The sequence below is a fragment of the Solanum lycopersicum genome, chromosome 9 (genome assembly GCF_036512215.1).
Source record: "Solanum lycopersicum chromosome 9, SLM_r2.1".
In the NCBI taxonomy this organism is placed as follows: domain Eukaryota; kingdom Viridiplantae; phylum Streptophyta; class Magnoliopsida; order Solanales; family Solanaceae; genus Solanum; species Solanum lycopersicum.
In genome coordinates this window covers 1611901-1631510 of record NC_090808.1, presented here as the reverse complement: position 1 = coordinate 1631510, position 19610 = coordinate 1611901, and the positions used below count along the sequence as shown (strand labels likewise).

Sequence of the window (19610 nt, the reverse complement as noted above, 5' to 3'; positions counted from 1 at the left end):
AACGTATACTCATCCAATACGCAACCTTCTATACATTTTCATCAATTTTTTTATAACAACATCATTTGTTCGAACACCTTATATTATTATAAAACAAATACTTATAAATAACATCATATTATATGAAAATCTGTAAAAAAAAAAAACAAATTATTATAATAAAATATTATTACAGATATATATATATATATATATATATATATGTGTGTGTGTGTATATTTATCCTATGCAAAATATAATTCCATTTGCAATAAAAATATATATATATAACATGATATAATATGAAAATCTGTTAAAAATACAAAATATTATAATAAAATATTATTACAGAGTGATTTATATATATATATATCCCATGCAAAATATAATTCCACTTGCAATAAACAATTTACAAGAAAAAAGTGTCAAGATTTGTTTGATTATAAGTTGAAGAGTTGGTCCATACTATAGAATAATTCACCAATAAAATAGAAGAGTATACATGTGACATATAATAATTTACATAATATATAGTATATAATGAGAGCATATTATAAATATTTATATAATTCAACAGCTTTTGGCTTCATGCACTTGGATCCTACTACAAACTGAATTATTCTTTCTTTCTCACAATTATTATATTATATAAACTAACCCCCCCCCCCACCTTCTCCTACCCTACCCCCAACCCCCCCCCTAAAAAAAAATTTGAAGAAAAAAAAAACTATATAGTTACGTGTGTATCTGACTTCTTGAGCATATTGTACGTTTTTTCTCAATTTATTACTATATAATATACATATATATACATCATTTCACATGCACACGTATGGACGTATAGGTACCAAAGTTTTCCACATATTATATATGCCACTATACACATGTTTGAGTTTTAACCTTTTTTTTAATTTACGTTTGGAGTTAGAATTTTTATCAAAGTAATTTTAAATATGAAGAAGTATATATGTAAAATAAAAAGAAATGAATGAGGTTTGATATCATATATATATATATATATATATATATATATATATATATATATATATATATATATATATATTAATCAATTTTGAAATTGTATGGTATATAGTATTTTCTTAATTTTATTTTATGTGATATTCTTTGATTTGATATGGGGTTTAAGCAGAAAGAAAAGATTTTTAGAACTCGTGGTTTATAATAATTTTTAGATATTTGTATGACGGAAAATCATTTCATTAAGGATAAAATGAGAATTTTGAAGTTAAGTTAGTTTTAATATCTATAGTAAAGTAACATATTTTTTAATACAGACTAAAAAGGAAAGAGTGCCACATAAAATGGATTGAATTATGATTTTTCAACAAAGGAGATTCAGATTATTAATTCTTTTTGCCCTTAATACACGTTAAGATTTTCACTAAAGGATTCAAAATATTAAAAAGTTACATAGAAAAAATCCAGAGAATTCAAGATCGATCTACATACGACTTACATACATATACATAAAAAATAATTCGAATATATATATATATATATATCAAGGGTATGGGATAAGATTTGGTTGTGTCCGACCACATACGACATCACTTGCACCAATCCGTTGCATAGATTCCTTTCTTCACTCCCCAATGCACGTTAACAAATATCAATCATGCAAACGTCGATCGTGATAAGATGATTCGAGATTTTTTTAAAAGAAAATTAGGTATATATCAGATTCGAGTTTTTAGGATTGAAAACTTTTTTCAAAAAAGTATTGCTTTGAAAAATGAAATTTGTAATGAGTGACTTTCAATTTAATAGGACTGTAATGTGAGTACCAAACAAATAACTATACTACAACTACTATATCATATATAGTTCTCCTATTTATTTATTTATGTACACTAGAGATGTGATTTTGTTGTCTAATTAAGACATTAATTTATATATCTTTAAAATATTGATTCTAAGAATTATTTTTTGAAAAACGTAGTCCTTAAAACGCGTTATAGTGTTACATTTTCAAGATACCTATATATAGTGGCAATATGATAATCTCTATTAGGAGAAAATTATTTGGTCATTAAATATATATATATATATATATATATATATTAGTCTTCGGATAATGACAACAATAACATATTCAGTGAAATTTCATAAGTAGAGTTTAAAGAAATATAATAATTCTACGCGAAAGACTCTCGATTCAAGAATTACAGGACGTAGAAGTAAGGAAAATATAAGAAATAACATATAATTAAAACTTACATACAAAATAGAAAATATGTTATATTTAAAATATGTATTACTTTTCAAATATATAATGATTAATAATATAGTACTTGAGTATTAATAAGATAATGCAATCAATAATTTGTGAAGATTACAGTAGCAAAAAAAGTCCACATTCAATTGATTTAAAAGTTGATGGAATTGGACTTAATTATATTATGATGAGTGAGGAACTATTGATGATATTAATTTGAGGCCAAGCTATAGAAAAAAATAAAATTGATCAAAATTATATACACAAATAATATAAATATCTTTAAGTAGAATGAAAAAGACATATATAATATCATCATCATAACCAATAAGTGAGATTCAGACATTAAAAAAGATATTTATTAGGTTATTTATTATATTTATCAAGAATTTCATTTATAATTATAAAATAAAAATAATCTTATCAATAAATATGTTTTTCATCATCGATACATTTATTACGAACTCAGAATAAAAACCGAAGGAATATGTTATAATTTATTTTTATTAACATTTTTTTAATTTTTCACCTTTTATTTTATTATCTCGACTGATTTGAATTCATGCAACATAATATTCGTCGAACGAGAAGTACTTCCTATTCAAATTCTTTTTATCTAAAAGTTTTTAATTAAAAATAATTTTTTTTATTCATCTCATTATTTCAATAAGGATCCCCTTTAAAGGTGCTTAAAACTTTTCTTTGACTAAATTATGTTTTTTGTAATTAAAATATTTGTTAATAAGAAAAAGGTTGATGGCTTTTTAAAAATGTAGAAGAATTGGGAAACACAATACAAAGAAGCACGTTATTCCATGGCAAAACATTTCCATTTCTTTGGGACTAAGCACACATGGTCTTGTCTATCTATAACCTATGGCATCCAATGCTAATACTCTTGTATCGCTTCTTCGTTTTAATTTATTTATCTAATTTTAATTTGACGATAAATATTACTAATAATTTTTTCAAAACAAAAATAATGAATCCAATTTTATCTTCTAAATTATTTGAAATAAAATATTTTTACTTCACAATAAATATTCGTTACTAACTTAAATATTACTCGTGTAGTTCATGATTTGATTTTTCTAGTTTAGCTATTGTGTTTGTGTAGAGAGATTAATAGCTCTTGTTAATTAATAAAAAAAGTTTAATTCTCAAACTAACACTTACAATATAGATTGGGGTCTGAAGAGGATAGAGTGTATCAGATGCGGACTTACGTGGATTTTCAGGGGGTTCGAGGTAAAAAAAAAATTATATTGTACATATATAAGATAAATTTTTTGTATTTATGAAGATTTATTAATATTAAACCCCCTCGTGAAAATGAAAGTAAGTTGTAGCATAGTGGTAGATTTCCTTTTACGTTGACACTAGCGTCTGGGGGCTCTCCGGTAACGGAACTAACTTTTTATACCTATAAATAATATACTATTACTTTCTTGGAATTATGTTTTATTTGATTTATTTATACGTTTATACTTTTATTTTTTGAAATTTTTAAACAAAAATTCTGAATTCAATACAGGAATATGCCTGGATCTTACCATTATCATGTACAGATAGAAAGACACACAAAAAGAACTGAATTATTACTTCAAATAATAAAATTATATTTCTTCTTATTAATTAACTCCAAAAGAATAATAAAATGAGATCTGATTTATAAGATAAGAAAATATATTCTTGCATGGATAACTTGGCCTGGAGCTGTCGGTATGTTTATTATTAAGTACCAAAATTTTGTCCACATATGCATATTGTATAGAGGATAATTAAATCCTCTTTTTTTCTAATTAATTCAAAGATTAGGTGTTTAAAAGATTCTTGGTTATGACATGAATATTTTTTATATATTTTTTTAAAAAGTACCATTGTTAAGGTAAAAAAAAAATAATATAACTATACTCGAAACTTAAGAGAAGTGATACATGACAAAGAAAAATAGGTCAGATACGAACTTATATCAGAAAAGTTTGTATTCATTCGTCTAGCTCTAAAGGAGTGATATTGGGTTCTGTAGTAATTCAAACGTCTTTGTTACTCAAGATTATCTCAGATCAACGTCAATTAATCGTTACTCAATAATGATAATGAGAAATTATACCATTTTTATGGTAAACAACTTTCTTATAAGTTAGTAAACGAAACATAAAAAGAATAATTTCCAAAGAGAAAATGATTGATTTTGGATGCTCGTAGCATTCATTCTCCCCCTAAACCGACAGTTTCCCATGAACAACATAATCTTAATATATATATATATATATTGAGGTTAATCAAACTAGATAAATAATATGAAGAATTTTTTATACTGATAGTGTATATAATATAAAATCACGTAGAGCAATTTTTTTCAAAATATTTACGAAGCATAAATTCATAAAACATTAAAAATACATCTTATTTTCTAAAAATGAATAGTTTTCTCAAAAAGCTAAATATATCATTTATGGTAAATATTCTTGTATTGATGGTGTATATAATTTCACAATATACTAATAATAATTGAAAAAGTTGGAGATATTTTTTCTACTAGAAAGTAGACATATGTAAGACACTTTGTCACATCAAATCAAAAACTCTATCCCCATCCCTCATCCAACAAGAAAAATATAATTACGAGCGATAGCGAAACCAAGCCATCGTAATATCAAATGGCCTACTTACAACATATCAATGTATCAGAAAACATTAGACTGGCAATTTTATGTGGTCAAGGGCAAAATATTAGCAAATTGAGGAAGCTAATATTAAGCCTATTCATATCACAAATTACAGAAATCACCTTGTTATCTCAAAAATTTCAAGAATCGTAATTAGTATACAAAAAAAATGCAACATGGTACACTAATAACAGCAAAATTTAACTTAAAACATTTTAAAAAATGAAAAAAGATATAGGGGCAGAATGTGTTGAACAATCAAGGCACAACATGATGAAATTACTCCAATTATAGTGCCTCCATTTGACGTATGAGACGCTCAATATTTTCTTCGAATGATTCCAGTTCTTGCTTGAGGGCACCAAGTTTTAATGTATTTTCTTCGTGAACGTTAGCACGAACTTTCTCTTTGTAGCCAGAGGTACTCATGGTTTTGGTTAAGGTTTCATATTGCCTGCAAAAGAAGAAAAGGATGGTACAATGACACAAATTGAACAGCTAGTAAACTTCACAATTTAAATTGACTCAAATTTCGCGATATATAACTTCAGCCCACTTTTGAACGAAGACAACTGAATGATGCACTAGCTGAACAAAATTGAGTACAATTCATGATTCCGGACCATCACTACGTTAAATTGATGAATATTTGGAAAAAAGATAGTAATATCTAGTGAAAAATGTAAAGATAGATCTAGGACCTAACTCAACCCTAAAAACTAGCTTATGAGTGGAGGAGGATTGTCCAAGTCCATATAACGAGACCAATTGGCCGTCATCCTTTTTCTGATATGGGACTTCTTAACACCCCTCGCACACTCAGACCTCGTTATCGGGAGCTTGGACAATACAATAGAAGGCCCCAACATCGGTGAACGAAGAACTGGGATGGGCTTGGCTCTAAACCATGTAAAGATGGATCTTGGGCTTAACTCAACCCCAAAAACTAGCTTATGAGGGGGTGATTGTCCAAGTCCATATAACAAGACCAATTGCCTACCCTTTTCCGATGTGGGACTTCTTAACAAGAAACAAGACTGATCTTTTACACATTTTCCTAATTCAACCAGAATCTTTCTCAACATAATGACGGCTTACCTGATTGGAACTTTCCTCGAGTTTCAGTAACTCATAAAACTAAAGACCATCACAAATTTCCTGTTTTTGTAAGTTGAAATGTCTTATATACTGATTCAATCCATGTTGCTCAGACTCTCCAAAAATGTTGTTGCACCCTATCAGACTCTCCAAAAATGTTGTTGCGCCCTATCAGATCCTCCAAAAATGTATTACTCTTGGAGGATCCGACATGCATCTATCAACATATTTGAAGAGTTCAAACAACATAGGATTCAACATTGCTTTTACTTCTCTTCTACACAAAAAGCTAATTTTATTTCATTGCCTGACAAGAAAAAGAGAGTCTCGCTCCCCGAGGAAAGCAATTGAAAGGCACTTATTCATCTAGCCAGAAAATCATTTTGTAGTAAATAGTCCAGCCTTCGAAATTTCACTTACTTTCTCGTCTCCTCTCTCTTCTTTTTGAGCCTTTCAACTTCAGCCTCAGGGTTAATGATAGTCCCCTTATCCTCGAGAAAAACTGTGATTGATTCATCCACCACTTCTGTCAGCCATTGAGTTGGAGCTGCATCAGTGTCACTTGAGACCTGATGAAGATAAGCGCAAGAAATATAGATTCAGCAAAATGAGGAAAAATAATAAAAAATAACATGCATGAACTATGATATTGTCAGCAAATATGAATCATCTAATTCCACTTCTCCCTCAAAAGGCAAAGGTTTCAATTGATTGTGTCCTCGACTAAGAACATGTTGGGGCAAGGTGGTTGTTGATCATGACCTGATGACTGGCCATTAAGGATGTTTGAAGATATCCAGCTTCATATCATGTGGAAGAGGAAAGGTAAACAACTAAATAGGGATGTTGAAGATTCTCTACTTTTTGGGAAGATGAGGATTAATAACATGTTTTTGATACAATTTGGAAACTAAGTTGCGCTGACTCTTCACTTTTGATGCCACACCCGTGTTGGATTTTCCAAAAATACACTACTTTTGGAGAATCCAACATGCACCGTTGACATTTTGGAAGAGCCTGAGCAACATAGAATGGAAAACAATAGAACTAGTTTTTTAGAGTGTTGTTGTGCAATGCACATCAAAACAGCATACATTGGTTGGACAATGTTTCCAGCTAATATGTGCATTCAATTGAAATACAAGTATAAGCCATTTTTCTCAAAATAGTTCATAAATAAGCAACATTAGCAATCTAATTTGTTTTCTTATTTCAAAACTGAGAAGACAACACTAGGAAGACATTAAAAAGCTTTGAATCAAAGAGAACCAAACCAGACATAGAAAGAGATACCTTCAAAGATGACAGTGTAGCTAAAGTAGAAATCTCAAGTTCGCGGCTTTTTATGATCTCCACAGTATCATTTGTCCGGCAAAGCACAAACGCTTCTCGCCTGCGGACAGCACGATCACCACCATTAGTTTGGAAAGTTAAATGTCCTAATTGGATTTATGAGAACATTTTTTCAAGTCATACAAAAAAAGCCTAACATATAAATCTCTCTTGCAATCATTAACATATATTAAGGGTGCATGACTGTATGAATGACTCACAAACACATAGTCAAACAGATTACAGCACACTGGTATCCTTCATCCAAGTGTTATACATGATGTATATCGTGGCATTTGGGATAGGTCCTCCAAAAAAAATTACAACTGAACAGAAAAATACCAATAGCTGCAGTATGAAAGCTGGCGAAGTGAATTACAATTTTCTAAAGATGGACAAGAAAGAGTGATACCTCAAACAACTTAGATGAGAGGTTGGATTAGGAATGAAGACATTAACTAATTCATAGATTGTCGATTATATCATGAAAGGCACTTGAATGGTTGAGCCTTCTTTATTTGCATTGTACTCCCACCCCACTTGTGTGTACTTTAAGTGCTTCCACTTTTAAGAACAAACTTGCATTTCCACCACTTCCAAGATAAATTCAACCTTTTCACATCTGTCATCTCTAATAGTCAAAAAGCCATATTGAATGACGACATATTCAATCCCATTAAACACGAAATGGAATTAACATGCTCGTTATCCACCCTAATACTTTTTTTTCATTCAAAAACAATTCCTATGGTACTTCAACCATTCTTATGAGGACAGTTTACACATGTTCACAAAATTTTGGCTTAATGCTCAACAGACAATAAAAATTGAATGGCATCTATAACATAAACTTCACATACAAAGAGATTCATGAAGAAAACCAGAAATACCATTTGAAATGCTTTTTATGTATGGAAATTATAAGTGACCCAGGAGACAGATACACCCAATTGTTTACCTTGCAAATCTCTCCTTTGGAGGCAACAATGCCCTCTTCGACCTCAGTCCTCTAACAATGGATGACACCTTTTCCATCTCAGTTTCCACATTATCATTATTCCAGCTCTGAAAAATTGAAGAGACGTAAAGCAACATGGTCATTAGACAATATAAGAATCAAGTAGCAGCTGGCATGGAGCATTATATTAAGTCTTGTTTTTTACAACTAGACTCGTCTTGATAAGCTCACACTATACTAAGTCCTGTTTTCTACTACTAGACTCGTGTTGATAAGCTGCTTGTTTCAGATCCTCAAGCAAGTTAACATATTTCAAATACGTATTCTTGCAAAATGAATTGTCTACATGGTTTTCTTTTCACAGATACTAGATGAGAAGTCTAACATCGTACATGCACGATTCTAAATTGATTTTTCAGAAACAGATCATATACCTAAGTTTAGAGTAACCAAGACACTATATCATCATTCAAAACCAACAGCAAGAAGAAGAGGAAAAGAAGGAAAAGAAACTACACTTCAGTCCGAGTCAACTGAAAAGAAAAAGTTCACACCAAAACTTACTTAACAGTTAACAGCCACCAACAAAGGTAATATGTCTATTTGCTAGTTCTAGACATTTAAAATTTGTGATTAGATCATACCTCTACATATGAAGGATAATCACTTATCACTATAGATTCTTTCTTTATAGAATCCCCGCTAGCAGGAAGGCGCTGCCACAATTCTTCGGTGACAAAAGGCATAAATGGATGGAGTAATCTCAACCCGTTATCTAAGCAAAGCCACAAGGTGTCCTGAGCAGATCTTCTTGCAGATACAAATTCTGGATTATCACCAGTGAAGTATGGCTTGATTACTTCTATAAACACATCACACAACTGAAACTGCCACCAAGAATATACTGCTGTTGCTGCATCGGAGAAATCATAAGATTCCAGGGATGAGACAGTTCTTGCTATGGCCTTGTTAAGTGCTGAGAGTATCCACTGGCAGCTAAAAGGCATTTCATGAGGAACTATCTTTGTTGGAGGGGTGTAATCTTCACCCAATTTACTCATGGCAAACCTAATGGCATTCCACAGTTTGTTACACCATTGACGATAACCAACCACTCTCTGAATATCAAGATTGATCTTATCGGACTGGAAGGACAACTTAAGAAAGTTAGCAATATCCAAAGAAAGTCAAAAGAAACAGCTTATTAAATCTTAAGGCACAAATGTGACAAACCTGGGCAGTGTATGAGACAAGGGCAAATCGAAGAGCATCTGCACCACATTCAGGAATACCATCAGGAAAGTCCTTTGCCTGTCCCTCTTTTGCCCTCTCAAATTCTTTTGCGTCTAGGTTACCCTCCTTTAATCTCTTATGAAGACCATCAAGTGTGATTCCATTAATAACTTCAAGGGGATCAATAACATTTCCCAACGACTTCGACATCTTACGCCCATGAGCATCGCGGATCATTGGATGCAAATAAACCTACAAATCATTTTAAAATGAATAGATTTGTTAGATGACAGCAGAACGGTCAAGTTATACAACTACTTCATGTAGATAAAAAATGAACTACTAAATATAACTTTCGTAGCCAATATCTCTACTTAATATTCAATGTCAAGGACTGAGACCAACAACAACAAATCCAGTATAATCCCACAAGTGGAGTGAGGGTAAGATGTATGCAGCCTTACCCCTACCCCTACCTTTATGGGGTAGAGAGGTTGTTTCTGATTTGACCCTCAGTAACCCACCTCCTTAATCCGGGTTGGGACCAGCAATGTGAGCAAGCTCACAGAGTCAGTTTTAAGGAGTAAAAAACCATAAATCAAGGAACCAGAACTATCTTGGTGAACATGATCCCTAAAATAGATTCAAAGAATCAAAATCCACTTATAACATAAAGCTCAACAAGAAAAAAGGTTTTCCATATTAGGGAGGATTAGGTTTGCTAACCTTTGAAAATGGAAGATCACCTCCCAGCTTTATTCCCAACATTACCATTCGTGCGACCCAGAAGAAGAGAATATCATGTCCGGTTTCAAGAACTGAAGTTGGATAAAATGTTTTGAAATCTGCAGTATTATCTGGCCACCCCAATACAGATAATGGGAAAAGACCAGACGAAAACCAGGTATCCAGCACATCTGGATCTTGAGAGAGCTCAACAATCTTCTTCCCCGAAAATTTCCTAGAAGCCAAATCTCGAGCTTCTTCTTCATTTCTAGCAACAATCCAGTGATCGTCAGACACACCAAATTCCTTCTGCTTATCATCACTCAGTGTGACATACCAAGCAGGAATACGATGACCCCACCAAAGTTGCCTTGAGATGCACCAATCACGAATATTCTCAAGCCATCTGCATGTTCACCACATAAGTCTTCTTGACATAGAGGACAAAAGATTTTGAAGCAGATAATGCATCAAGAAATGAGAAAATGGCACAAAATATCCTGTATAAAGTTCATTTTATGGAAGTATATCCTGTATTAAGTGTATAATTGAATCCATAACAAAAATCACAACCAGGTTTTTTGCATGTATGCGTTGATGTCTGATGAGATACTGGCACAAAAAGTAAATGATAGGATATCCATTGCCGCAATGAAGAAAAGACGATATCAATTAGAAACTAAAACACAGTGCATCAAATTACACCAGTGTACATATGTATAGGGTCGTAGAGACCACAGCACAAATTGATGTCTCATTTGAACCCTAGCATTTATTCAACCTTTTTTTTAAAATCCAAAATCACCTTCTCCATTCAGCACCATATTGCTTTGGGATGATCTCCAGTTTCTGATTATCCTCATCCACAACAGCATCCAAAGCCTGCTTGGCCATAATTTTGCAGTTGACAAACCATTGAGGCTTTATAAGAGGCTCCACTACATCATTGCTTCTTGAACAAATCCCAAGGCGCATCTCATTATTCTTAGCACCCCTGTAGAGACCCTGTAACACATAAGTCAAAGACAATGCATCTTAGCCACAGAGAACTCAAATCATCCCAGGTCACAATTTTCGATATAAAATCCTTAAGCCCAATGTTATGTAGCACAGTTTCTTCTACGGGGTATCCTCAAATCTAACCATGCTTTCATAGGTCATAACTTAAGCACGATTCAAAAGACTCGAGAACTCAGAGAGCTAAAAGTGAGACACAATGTTATATAGAGAAAAGAAAAAGTTGGAACAGTATGTGCTTTACCCAATTCCAAGTAAATAAAATACTCAAGATCTATTGTAATTTATGTTATGGAGTTCTACTAGGTTAAGAAAAAAAAACATAAACAGGAAAGGCCTGGGCTCTTGTTGAAACTGAATTTCAAAAATGGAAGATCAATACCAAGGCAGATCCTCTGCTACTGTGGCCCTGGCACAAAACTTGTTTCCACTGATAAGCTATGCATGCAGTGGCTCAGCCAACATTCATTCACAAACCTTTTAGTAAATAAGACTACTCAACCACGAAACTAATTGGCTTGTAAGGCATTTACATATTGTACCGTTGGCTCTATCTATTCACTAAATTTGTTTTATTGCAGTTTATATTTTAAATAGGTTCCAGTGATCATTAAAATTGTAGTTTCATGCATGCAGCTGACGCCAAAAGTGGCTCAGTCCAACATTCATGCACAAACCTTGTAGTAAATAACACTGCTCAACCATGAAAACTAATTGGCTTGTAAGGCATTTATCTATTGTAACATCTATTCACTGAATTTGTTTTATTCAATTTATATTTTAAATAGGTTCCAGCGATCATTAAATTGTAGATTATTAGCATTATTTGCAACAAAATTTGTATTTAGTTGTTCATGGATTTGACAACTTGAAATTTGTAATAGTTGGATAGGATAATTTTACTGTGTCTAAGCGTGTAAAAGCTCTTGGATGTACCAAAATAGGAAATGACATGTACATCAGGAGTTGAGGACAGAGATTGTGATTCCCTATTACAACTACCACACTCAAAGGGGGAAGTACAACAAGAACCTAACGATAACATAGCTGGATCACAAAGTTTACATTTGATATACGCATTAAGGTCCTTCCAATCAATAAAATTGAAAAAATACGAAAAGCCTATATTTCAATGAACTTTTTATTGTAATCATATGGAACATATCTAACATACCAAACAGAATTAGTTAATAAGAAATAAACTAAAGCATGTTAGCTCAGGTTGCAGTGTTGTACTTTAGTTCATACATCCATAATGTGGGCTTGCGTCATACTTTCATATAGCATATATGTTTTTGGTTAGGTACATACTGATAAAGGTTTTTGGTTAGGAACATAACTAATCCCTCTGTATAGCAAATTGGAATTCCATATGAAGTATACTTATATACTAGGCTTCCATTACCTCTGGAGCATAATGCTAAAGAATGGTCATAAACACAATGCCCAATAGCATGTTTTGAGCATGGGCAACACATGTACAAGACAAACCTTACAATTGAAAATGCTTTTTTCATTTATGTTGATACATGCTGTAGAGCAAGGAGATAGAAGAGTGGTGAGGGATAGCTAGGGCGTGAAAGAAGGTAGGGGTAATATTGTGGTGAATTGGAGGAAAGGTCAGGTGATGAAAGGGACAGAGGGCCAGAGGCAAAGGGGTAAAGGGATGGGGAAAGCAGAAGATTGTGGTTCATAGAAGTTGAAGATATTGTCATGGAATATGAGGGAAACGAATGACCTGAACAAAAGAGCTTTCGTCAACCTATCAGTTAGATGACGGGTGCATTTTGTAGAGAATCCTCTATTGATGTAGTCTCTACTTTATTTTTTCTTTTCTGATGATGGTGAGGGCATGCTTGCACGCACACACCTCAACTATTCCATTATGGTTCTCCCCACTTCATCTACATGTAGTTCTACTTTTTATATGCCTCTTACAGTTTTTTTCCAGATAATAATAGAAGTATATTACCTTATAAAAAAATACCTTACATTTTCCAAGATACGGAATGTTGGTTTCAAATGGAGAGAGACTATGTAAATGAGGACCAAACATTTATGAAAATTATGCTTATGAAGTCCTTCCTATATATACTCATATTGGACAGACATGGGTATATACATGGATATCTCAGAAGGAAGTGAGTCCATCACATCCATGGATCTTTTATATGTGAGACAACATAAATTAGAACAAATTTGTGTATCAATACATGCATGCAGCCTATTAACATTTTATTTCCAGCTAAAACAGTACAGAAAAGTAATGAAGATACCTTTTCTTTTAAAGCTTCTGTTACAGCGACACGAGCTTTGAAACGAGGCATTCCTTCAAAGTCTGGACCAGCATTGCTATTTATATTCCCATCATCAGTAAAAATACTTATGAATTCTAGTTTGTGACGCTGTCCAACCTCAAAATCATTTGGGTCATGGGCTGGAGTTATCTGCCAGGATATTCAAAGAATGGTCCATAAGCAATGATGAGTACTTGAGACGCCACAATTATTTCACCACATTCAGAACATAATGATATAGAATACCTTAACAGCACCAGTCCCAAAGTTCATATCTACAAGTATATCATCACAAACTATTGGAAGCTGTCTTCCATTGAATGGATGAATAGCAAATTTCCCATGAAGGTGACTGTATCTTTTGTCTTCAGGATGTATAGCAATTGCAGTATCACCAAGCATAGTTTCAATTCTGGTGGTCGCCACAACAATTTCACCAAGATCGCCTTCTAAGGGGTAAGCAAATGAGGTCAGCAACCCGAACTCCACGGGTTCTTCATATCCAGGAACATTCAGAAGTGTCCTCTCTTTGATGTCTGTATATTCAACCTACGAACAGCAGCAACTTTCAACGGTGAATAAGGATATATTTGCCACAACATCTTAGACTTGATTCATCATGACTCACCTCAATATCAGAGATTGCAGTACGCAAGACACAATCCCAATGCACCATACGTGGAGCCCTTGATAGATGATAACAAGGTTAAATGTAGAGCCAAAATTATTTCAAGAAACCTGCGCACTCAAGAATATGCTATACATGCACATAATGAGGAGATAAGGCAGACAAAGAAAATAAAGGAGCTGCATACCTGTATATAAGACCTTCATTGGAAAGCCTAACAAATGCTTCAGTTACAGCCTTAGACCTTTTCTCATCCATGGTAAAGCACTGATTTTACAGAACATGTGTTAGAGCACAACAAATAAGAATGGTACAACTACTTCGGGATTTTCCCAACACAGGAAAGAAAAGGTTAAACTTGCGGTTCATACCTCACGAGACCAATCAAGTGACGCACCCAGGCGACGTAATTGCTGTAGTATGGTACCCCCGTACTCATTCTTCCAATTCCAGACCTACAAAAACCTTAGCGAGTACAGTTAATATTACAATTAACAAAATAAACCTATGTGTGCAAATAATTGTTAAAATTAGCACTTGCTTTTCGTTATTTAAATCTTCAAAAGAAGACACCTTATTCCAGACTGAGAAAGTGGCAAAAATTGGAAAGATCTTATTTGCTTGAAAACAACAATTGGAAGGATATTTAAGTCATTGAAATGATTTTTATGGGATGAAAAACAACTAATCATAGACTTCAAAATAAGCACAAGACGTGAAATAAGGTGTTAGCAGTATATACTCACCTCAGCAACGAACTTCTCCCGACCAATATCATGTCTAGTCAAATTCCTTTCTCGCATGATCTTCTTCTCCACAACAACCTAGATTCACCATCCACGATGCACACTTAGAAAATAGTAGATAAACAACATAAAAGAACATGTAATTATAGGTAAAGATAAACCAGATAAACTTAACACCCTAGAACGATGTTTGAAGTCAGGATTTGATATGTTTGAAACACAACCTGAGTTGCTATCCCAGCATGATCCATCCCGGGGACCCACAAGGTGTTGTATCCAGACATTCTCCGCCAACGAATAATAGTATCCTGGACACAAAGGTAAATATAAATCTGTATAAGCGGAAGAACACTCAGAGAACTAGGCCCAGTGATTCTGAATTTTGATACCTCGATGGCAGCAGTAAGTGCATGTCCTATATGGAGAGCACCAGTCACATTTGGTGGGGGCAAGACCTGCATTTAGATGTAGAGGTAAGCAGCTTGGGAGAAAGAAGTCCAAGCTTAGACCAGGAACACAGTAACAAACAAGATTTTCATTTCAACTTATTTTCTTCCAAATTATTAATCCAATTTACCAAGTGATTGTCCAATGAAAATACCAGTTAAGTTCTTCATTATAGTACTCTTTATAGAGTTATTTTACTTTTGGCTCCACATGAGCATTCACTGTAAGTAAGTAAATCAGAGTGTCATTGACGACATGATATTACATCCAGGCAGCCATTTGGTGGGCAATCCAAGGAGAAAGCAACTTCAGAAATTTTTTAGACAAAAAGTATTTTATACTTCGAGCCCATTTGGATTGGCTTGAAGAAGTAGCTTTTAAGACAAAAATAAAAATTCAAACTGAAATGACTCAAGTCAAAAAATAAAAAGGAAGGAAGACCTACTTTTGGTTTTTGACTTATTTTAAGTCATTTTAAACTCATCCTAAATCATGTTTGACCTATTAAACACTTCCCAACTTATTATAAGTCATTTTTGACTTATTTTAAGTTAATTTTTTATATTTGCCAACCACTTCCGGGAGTCAAAAATTGACTTAAAAGTAGGTTTGACCCGCTTTTAAGCCAATACAAACACCATCTTAATCTTATGTTCAATTGTATTATTTGCTTGCTTTTTGGAACAAGTTGGCTGTTATAAATGATTTTGACTGCCATGTATGGTTTTATTAGTTCACTGCAGAATCATCTAACTATAACTTGTTTCCCCAACTGAAATCACCAGCCACAAATGTTTCTGTTCTTAATAAAATTTCACCTAATCCAAACTCCAAAGAGGGTAAACGAATTTCCCTCTTAACTGGCATAATAGCACCATCCACTGTAAAATCCTAGAGAAATGATCTATTGAAATTGACAAAGTGTCCAAGTACTCCAGGATAATGAACAACTGAGGAAGGGAGAAGAGAATAGGTTTCCAAACCCATATCATGACACCAAAACAGAATATGAGAAGTTAAGATTAACAAAACTGTCCGAGAGTACTTGAGGAAAATGAGCAACTGAAAATTCTCTTCCTCATTAGCAACTTCGAAATTGTTAAAGGGTACTTTTGTGATCCATGAGAAAGAGGGTAGAAAATAGGTGGAACCAAATCAAGTTAAGATATCAAATAAAAAGGTCTAGCTGTACGAACATAAATTCAAAACATTAACATCCCAGCAAGTAAAAATTGTCATATGCCATGAGTACCAACTTGTGCTTCTCCTTAAAATATTATCCTAAGAACTCGAACTACAATAGTTGCATTTGTAGATGAACCAAGCTCCTTATAGATCCTATATGTCCTAAATATCATTCACACCAAATGCATCAATTTAAACAACAGCACAAGATGTCAGAAGATAAACTCACAATCACAAAAGGTGGTTTAGCGCTGTTTGGGTCTGCAACAAAGAAATTGGACTTTTCCCACCACGCATACCACCTAGTCAGGTTAGCATAAAGAATCATAACAGTGTGCTAACAATAGAATCTTTGTCTGAATCAGTAAATTGAAAAATTAAGGTAAGCCAATTTCGAACTCACGATTTCTCTACAGCACTGGGATTAAAAGTCTTTGCCATTTCTCGGGAGAGTTTCTTCTTCTCCCCCAGACGTGTTTCTGGATCAACAAAATCCTCAGGGTTCTCCTCTCCACCATCCCTTTTTGAGCTCTTCTTCTTAGCAGTCTTTGACACAGTGGAGCTGGCTTGTGCCTTAATTAATACAGACGAACCAAGTCAGAGAAGCTTGGAAAAAGCAATTAGTGTAACAAGAAATTTCATTATTTCATCATTGTCCAGGCTTGCTGGATGTATTGCCAGTGGTACCGAGAGTCGGCAATTCCTGTTCCTCAATCAGTATATCGCAAACAGCATAACAGAGATAGCTAAGAGCAATTCTACCAAGTTATGCATTTATGAAGTACACAAGTATCAAACATAATTAGATAAATAAACAAAGTAGTTTTACCTGTTTTGCTGCTTCGGCTTTTTGTGCAGCCTTGAGTTTTTTCAACTCTTTCTCTCTAGCCTGCCAAACAATAAACACAAAGGGACCACTTAGATATTCTGAATCAATCAAATAACTGATTCAATCATAAGTTAGAGTTGAATATCACTGAAATAATGATTGTAACAAGGAATTGATAGTATAAAAGCCAAAACACAGTATCGAATTGCAACGGTTCAATCTGAGGAATCATCCATCACAGCAAAGTCCAAAAAAAAGAAGTAGTCTACAGACCTTTTCTTCTTTCTTCTTCTTCTTCTCCAGCTCTTCAGGTGTCAATTGTTTTCCTTCTGATGCTGCTGCCTATCAAATACTCAAAAGTCAATCAAAAAAGCAAGCTCAATAAAGAAAAATCACAATGTGTATTACAATAACTACCTCCGGTTTGCAATTTTTCACTGTCTCGTGTGATTTAATCTCCGACTCAGCCTACAATCATTTCAATTCATTCATATAAAACACAGGAAGTTTGAATTTTCAGAAATGAAATCAATAAGTATACGAAAAAATCTCACCATATTATCGGGTTTAGAAGAGAAAATACGACGTCGGAGATGAGAAAAGTTCGTCGGAAATGGCCGCCGGCGGCCGATGGAGGTGGTGGACTGAGTTAGTGAATACTGCGAGGCTTTGACGAGTACCCTAAGGCAAGCCGTTATGAAGTTTAGGTGAAGTTCCAAAAGAACGTCTGTGGGGAAAAAATGAGATTATATATATTCGGCCCAATAATTTGGGCTTAACAATGAGCCCAAATTGAAATTATTATGCAATTTAAAACAAATGAAACAAAATAAAATTAGATAAAAGATTTTGAAAATTAGCCAAAAAGTAACCGACTTATTTTACCATATTCTTCAAAATTTCCTACTATTTGAAAAAATCGTGCACTCAATGTATTGAGACGTCAAGTGATGTATTCGAAATTGAGATGCGAAGCATAAGGACGTTGAGCGATGTATCCGAAATTGAAAAGCGGTGTATAAGGACGTTTAGTGGAGTACCAGAAACTGAGACGTGGTGTATTGGATATTTTTGAGATGTCTCTATATTCCACCAAATGTAAAGATTTTTTCGAGAAATATAATTATTTTTTTCATTTTATACTCAACATTAATTGAGATGAGAAAAAAAGACATAAAACGCATTCAACGAATGCGATTTATGAGTAAGTTTTAGTGTCTTTCCATTCATTGGTGAAATTACGTTATGTACAACTTTTGAGTGAATGTGATTTACGAGTAAATTACTCTTTATGCATAAAACGCATTCAGTGAATGCGATTTATGAGTAAATTACTCTTTATGCATAAAAACGCATTCAGTGAATGCGATTTATGAGTAAATTACTCTTTATGCATAAAAACGCATTCAGCGAATGCGATTTATGAGTAAATTACTCTTTATACATAAAAACACATTCACTGAGTGCGATTTATGAGTAAAATTACGCTTGAGACATAAAATGTGAATGCGTTTTATGACTAAATTATTCTTTATGCATAAAACACATTCGTCGAACGCGATTTATGAGTAAATTACTCTTTACGCGTAAAACGCGTTCAGCGAACGCGACTTATGAGTAAAATTTTGAATCTTTGTATAAATTGTTGAAATTACTATATCATCCCTACTTTTTATGCATAAAACGCGTTCAGCGAATGCGATTTATGAATAACATTATGTGTACTATTATAAATTATTGAAATTACTATATTACCCCTACTTCTTATGCATAAAATGCATTTAGTTGCGTTTTATGAGTAAATTACTTTTTATGCATAAAACACATTCAGTGAATATGAATTACGAGTAAATTACTCTTTATGTATAAAATGCACTCACTGAATATGATGTAAACTAAATTACTCTTTATGACTGAATGCGTTTTATGAGTAAATTACTCTTTATGTATAAAACGCATTCACTAAATGCAATTTATGGGTAAATTACTATTTATGACTAAATGCTTTTTATGGATAAATTACTCTTTTTGCATAAAACACATCCAGTGAATGTGATTTACGAGTAAATTACTCTTTATGCATAAAACACATTCAGTGAATGCGATTTATGAGTAAATTACTCTTTATGCATAAAAACACATTCAATGAATGTGTTTTGTGAGTAAATTACTCTTTATTCATAAAAACGCATTCAGCGAATGCGATTTATGAGTAAAATTACGCTTG

The 19610-nt window shown here is 33.2% G+C and overlaps 1 protein-coding gene across 2 annotated transcripts; it reads right to left on the bottom strand.

The window, feature by feature from the left end:
* Positions 1–4903: 4903 nt before the first annotated feature.
* On the bottom strand, positions 4904–18111 carry LOC101250918 (valine--tRNA ligase, mitochondrial 1). 2 transcript variants are annotated; one of them, XM_069288744.1, is made up of 22 exons: positions 17938–18111; positions 17801–17851; positions 17653–17725; positions 17384–17438; positions 16958–17127; positions 16784–16856; positions 15312–15377; positions 15147–15230; positions 14923–15000; positions 14548–14631; positions 14364–14443; positions 14177–14234; positions 13795–14097; positions 13528–13698; positions 11040–11239; positions 10235–10640; positions 9509–9760; positions 8920–9420; positions 8276–8382; positions 7279–7378; positions 6406–6554; positions 4904–5341 (listed from the first exon to the last, which is right to left on the bottom strand). In XM_069288744.1, exons 5-22 carry the CDS (start codon positions 16993–16995, stop codon positions 5176–5178), a joined length of 2916 nt encoding a protein of 971 aa, XP_069144845.1. In that variant the 5' UTR covers positions 16996–17127; positions 17384–17438; positions 17653–17725; positions 17801–17851; positions 17938–18111; the 3' UTR covers positions 4904–5175. The 2 variants fall into 2 exon arrangements, with proteins under 2 accessions (XP_069144845.1, XP_004246671.2); XM_004246623.5 differs by having other exon boundaries at positions 17384–17443; positions 17657–17725; positions 17938–18108.
* Positions 18112–19610: the final 1499 nt, after the last annotated feature.

Bases quoted from the DNA above. Each gene is read 5' to 3' on its own strand.
- LOC101250918 (XM_004246623.5), bottom strand. The intron at 9,421-9,508 runs GTTTGTCACATT...TTGTCCTTCCAG, and splicing joins TTGTCTCATACACTGCCCAG to TCCGATAAGATCAATCTTGA. The intron at 7,379-8,275 runs GTAAACAATTGG...TGCTGTCCGCAG, and splicing joins CCAAAGGAGAGATTTGCAAG to GCGAGAAGCGTTTGTGCTTT.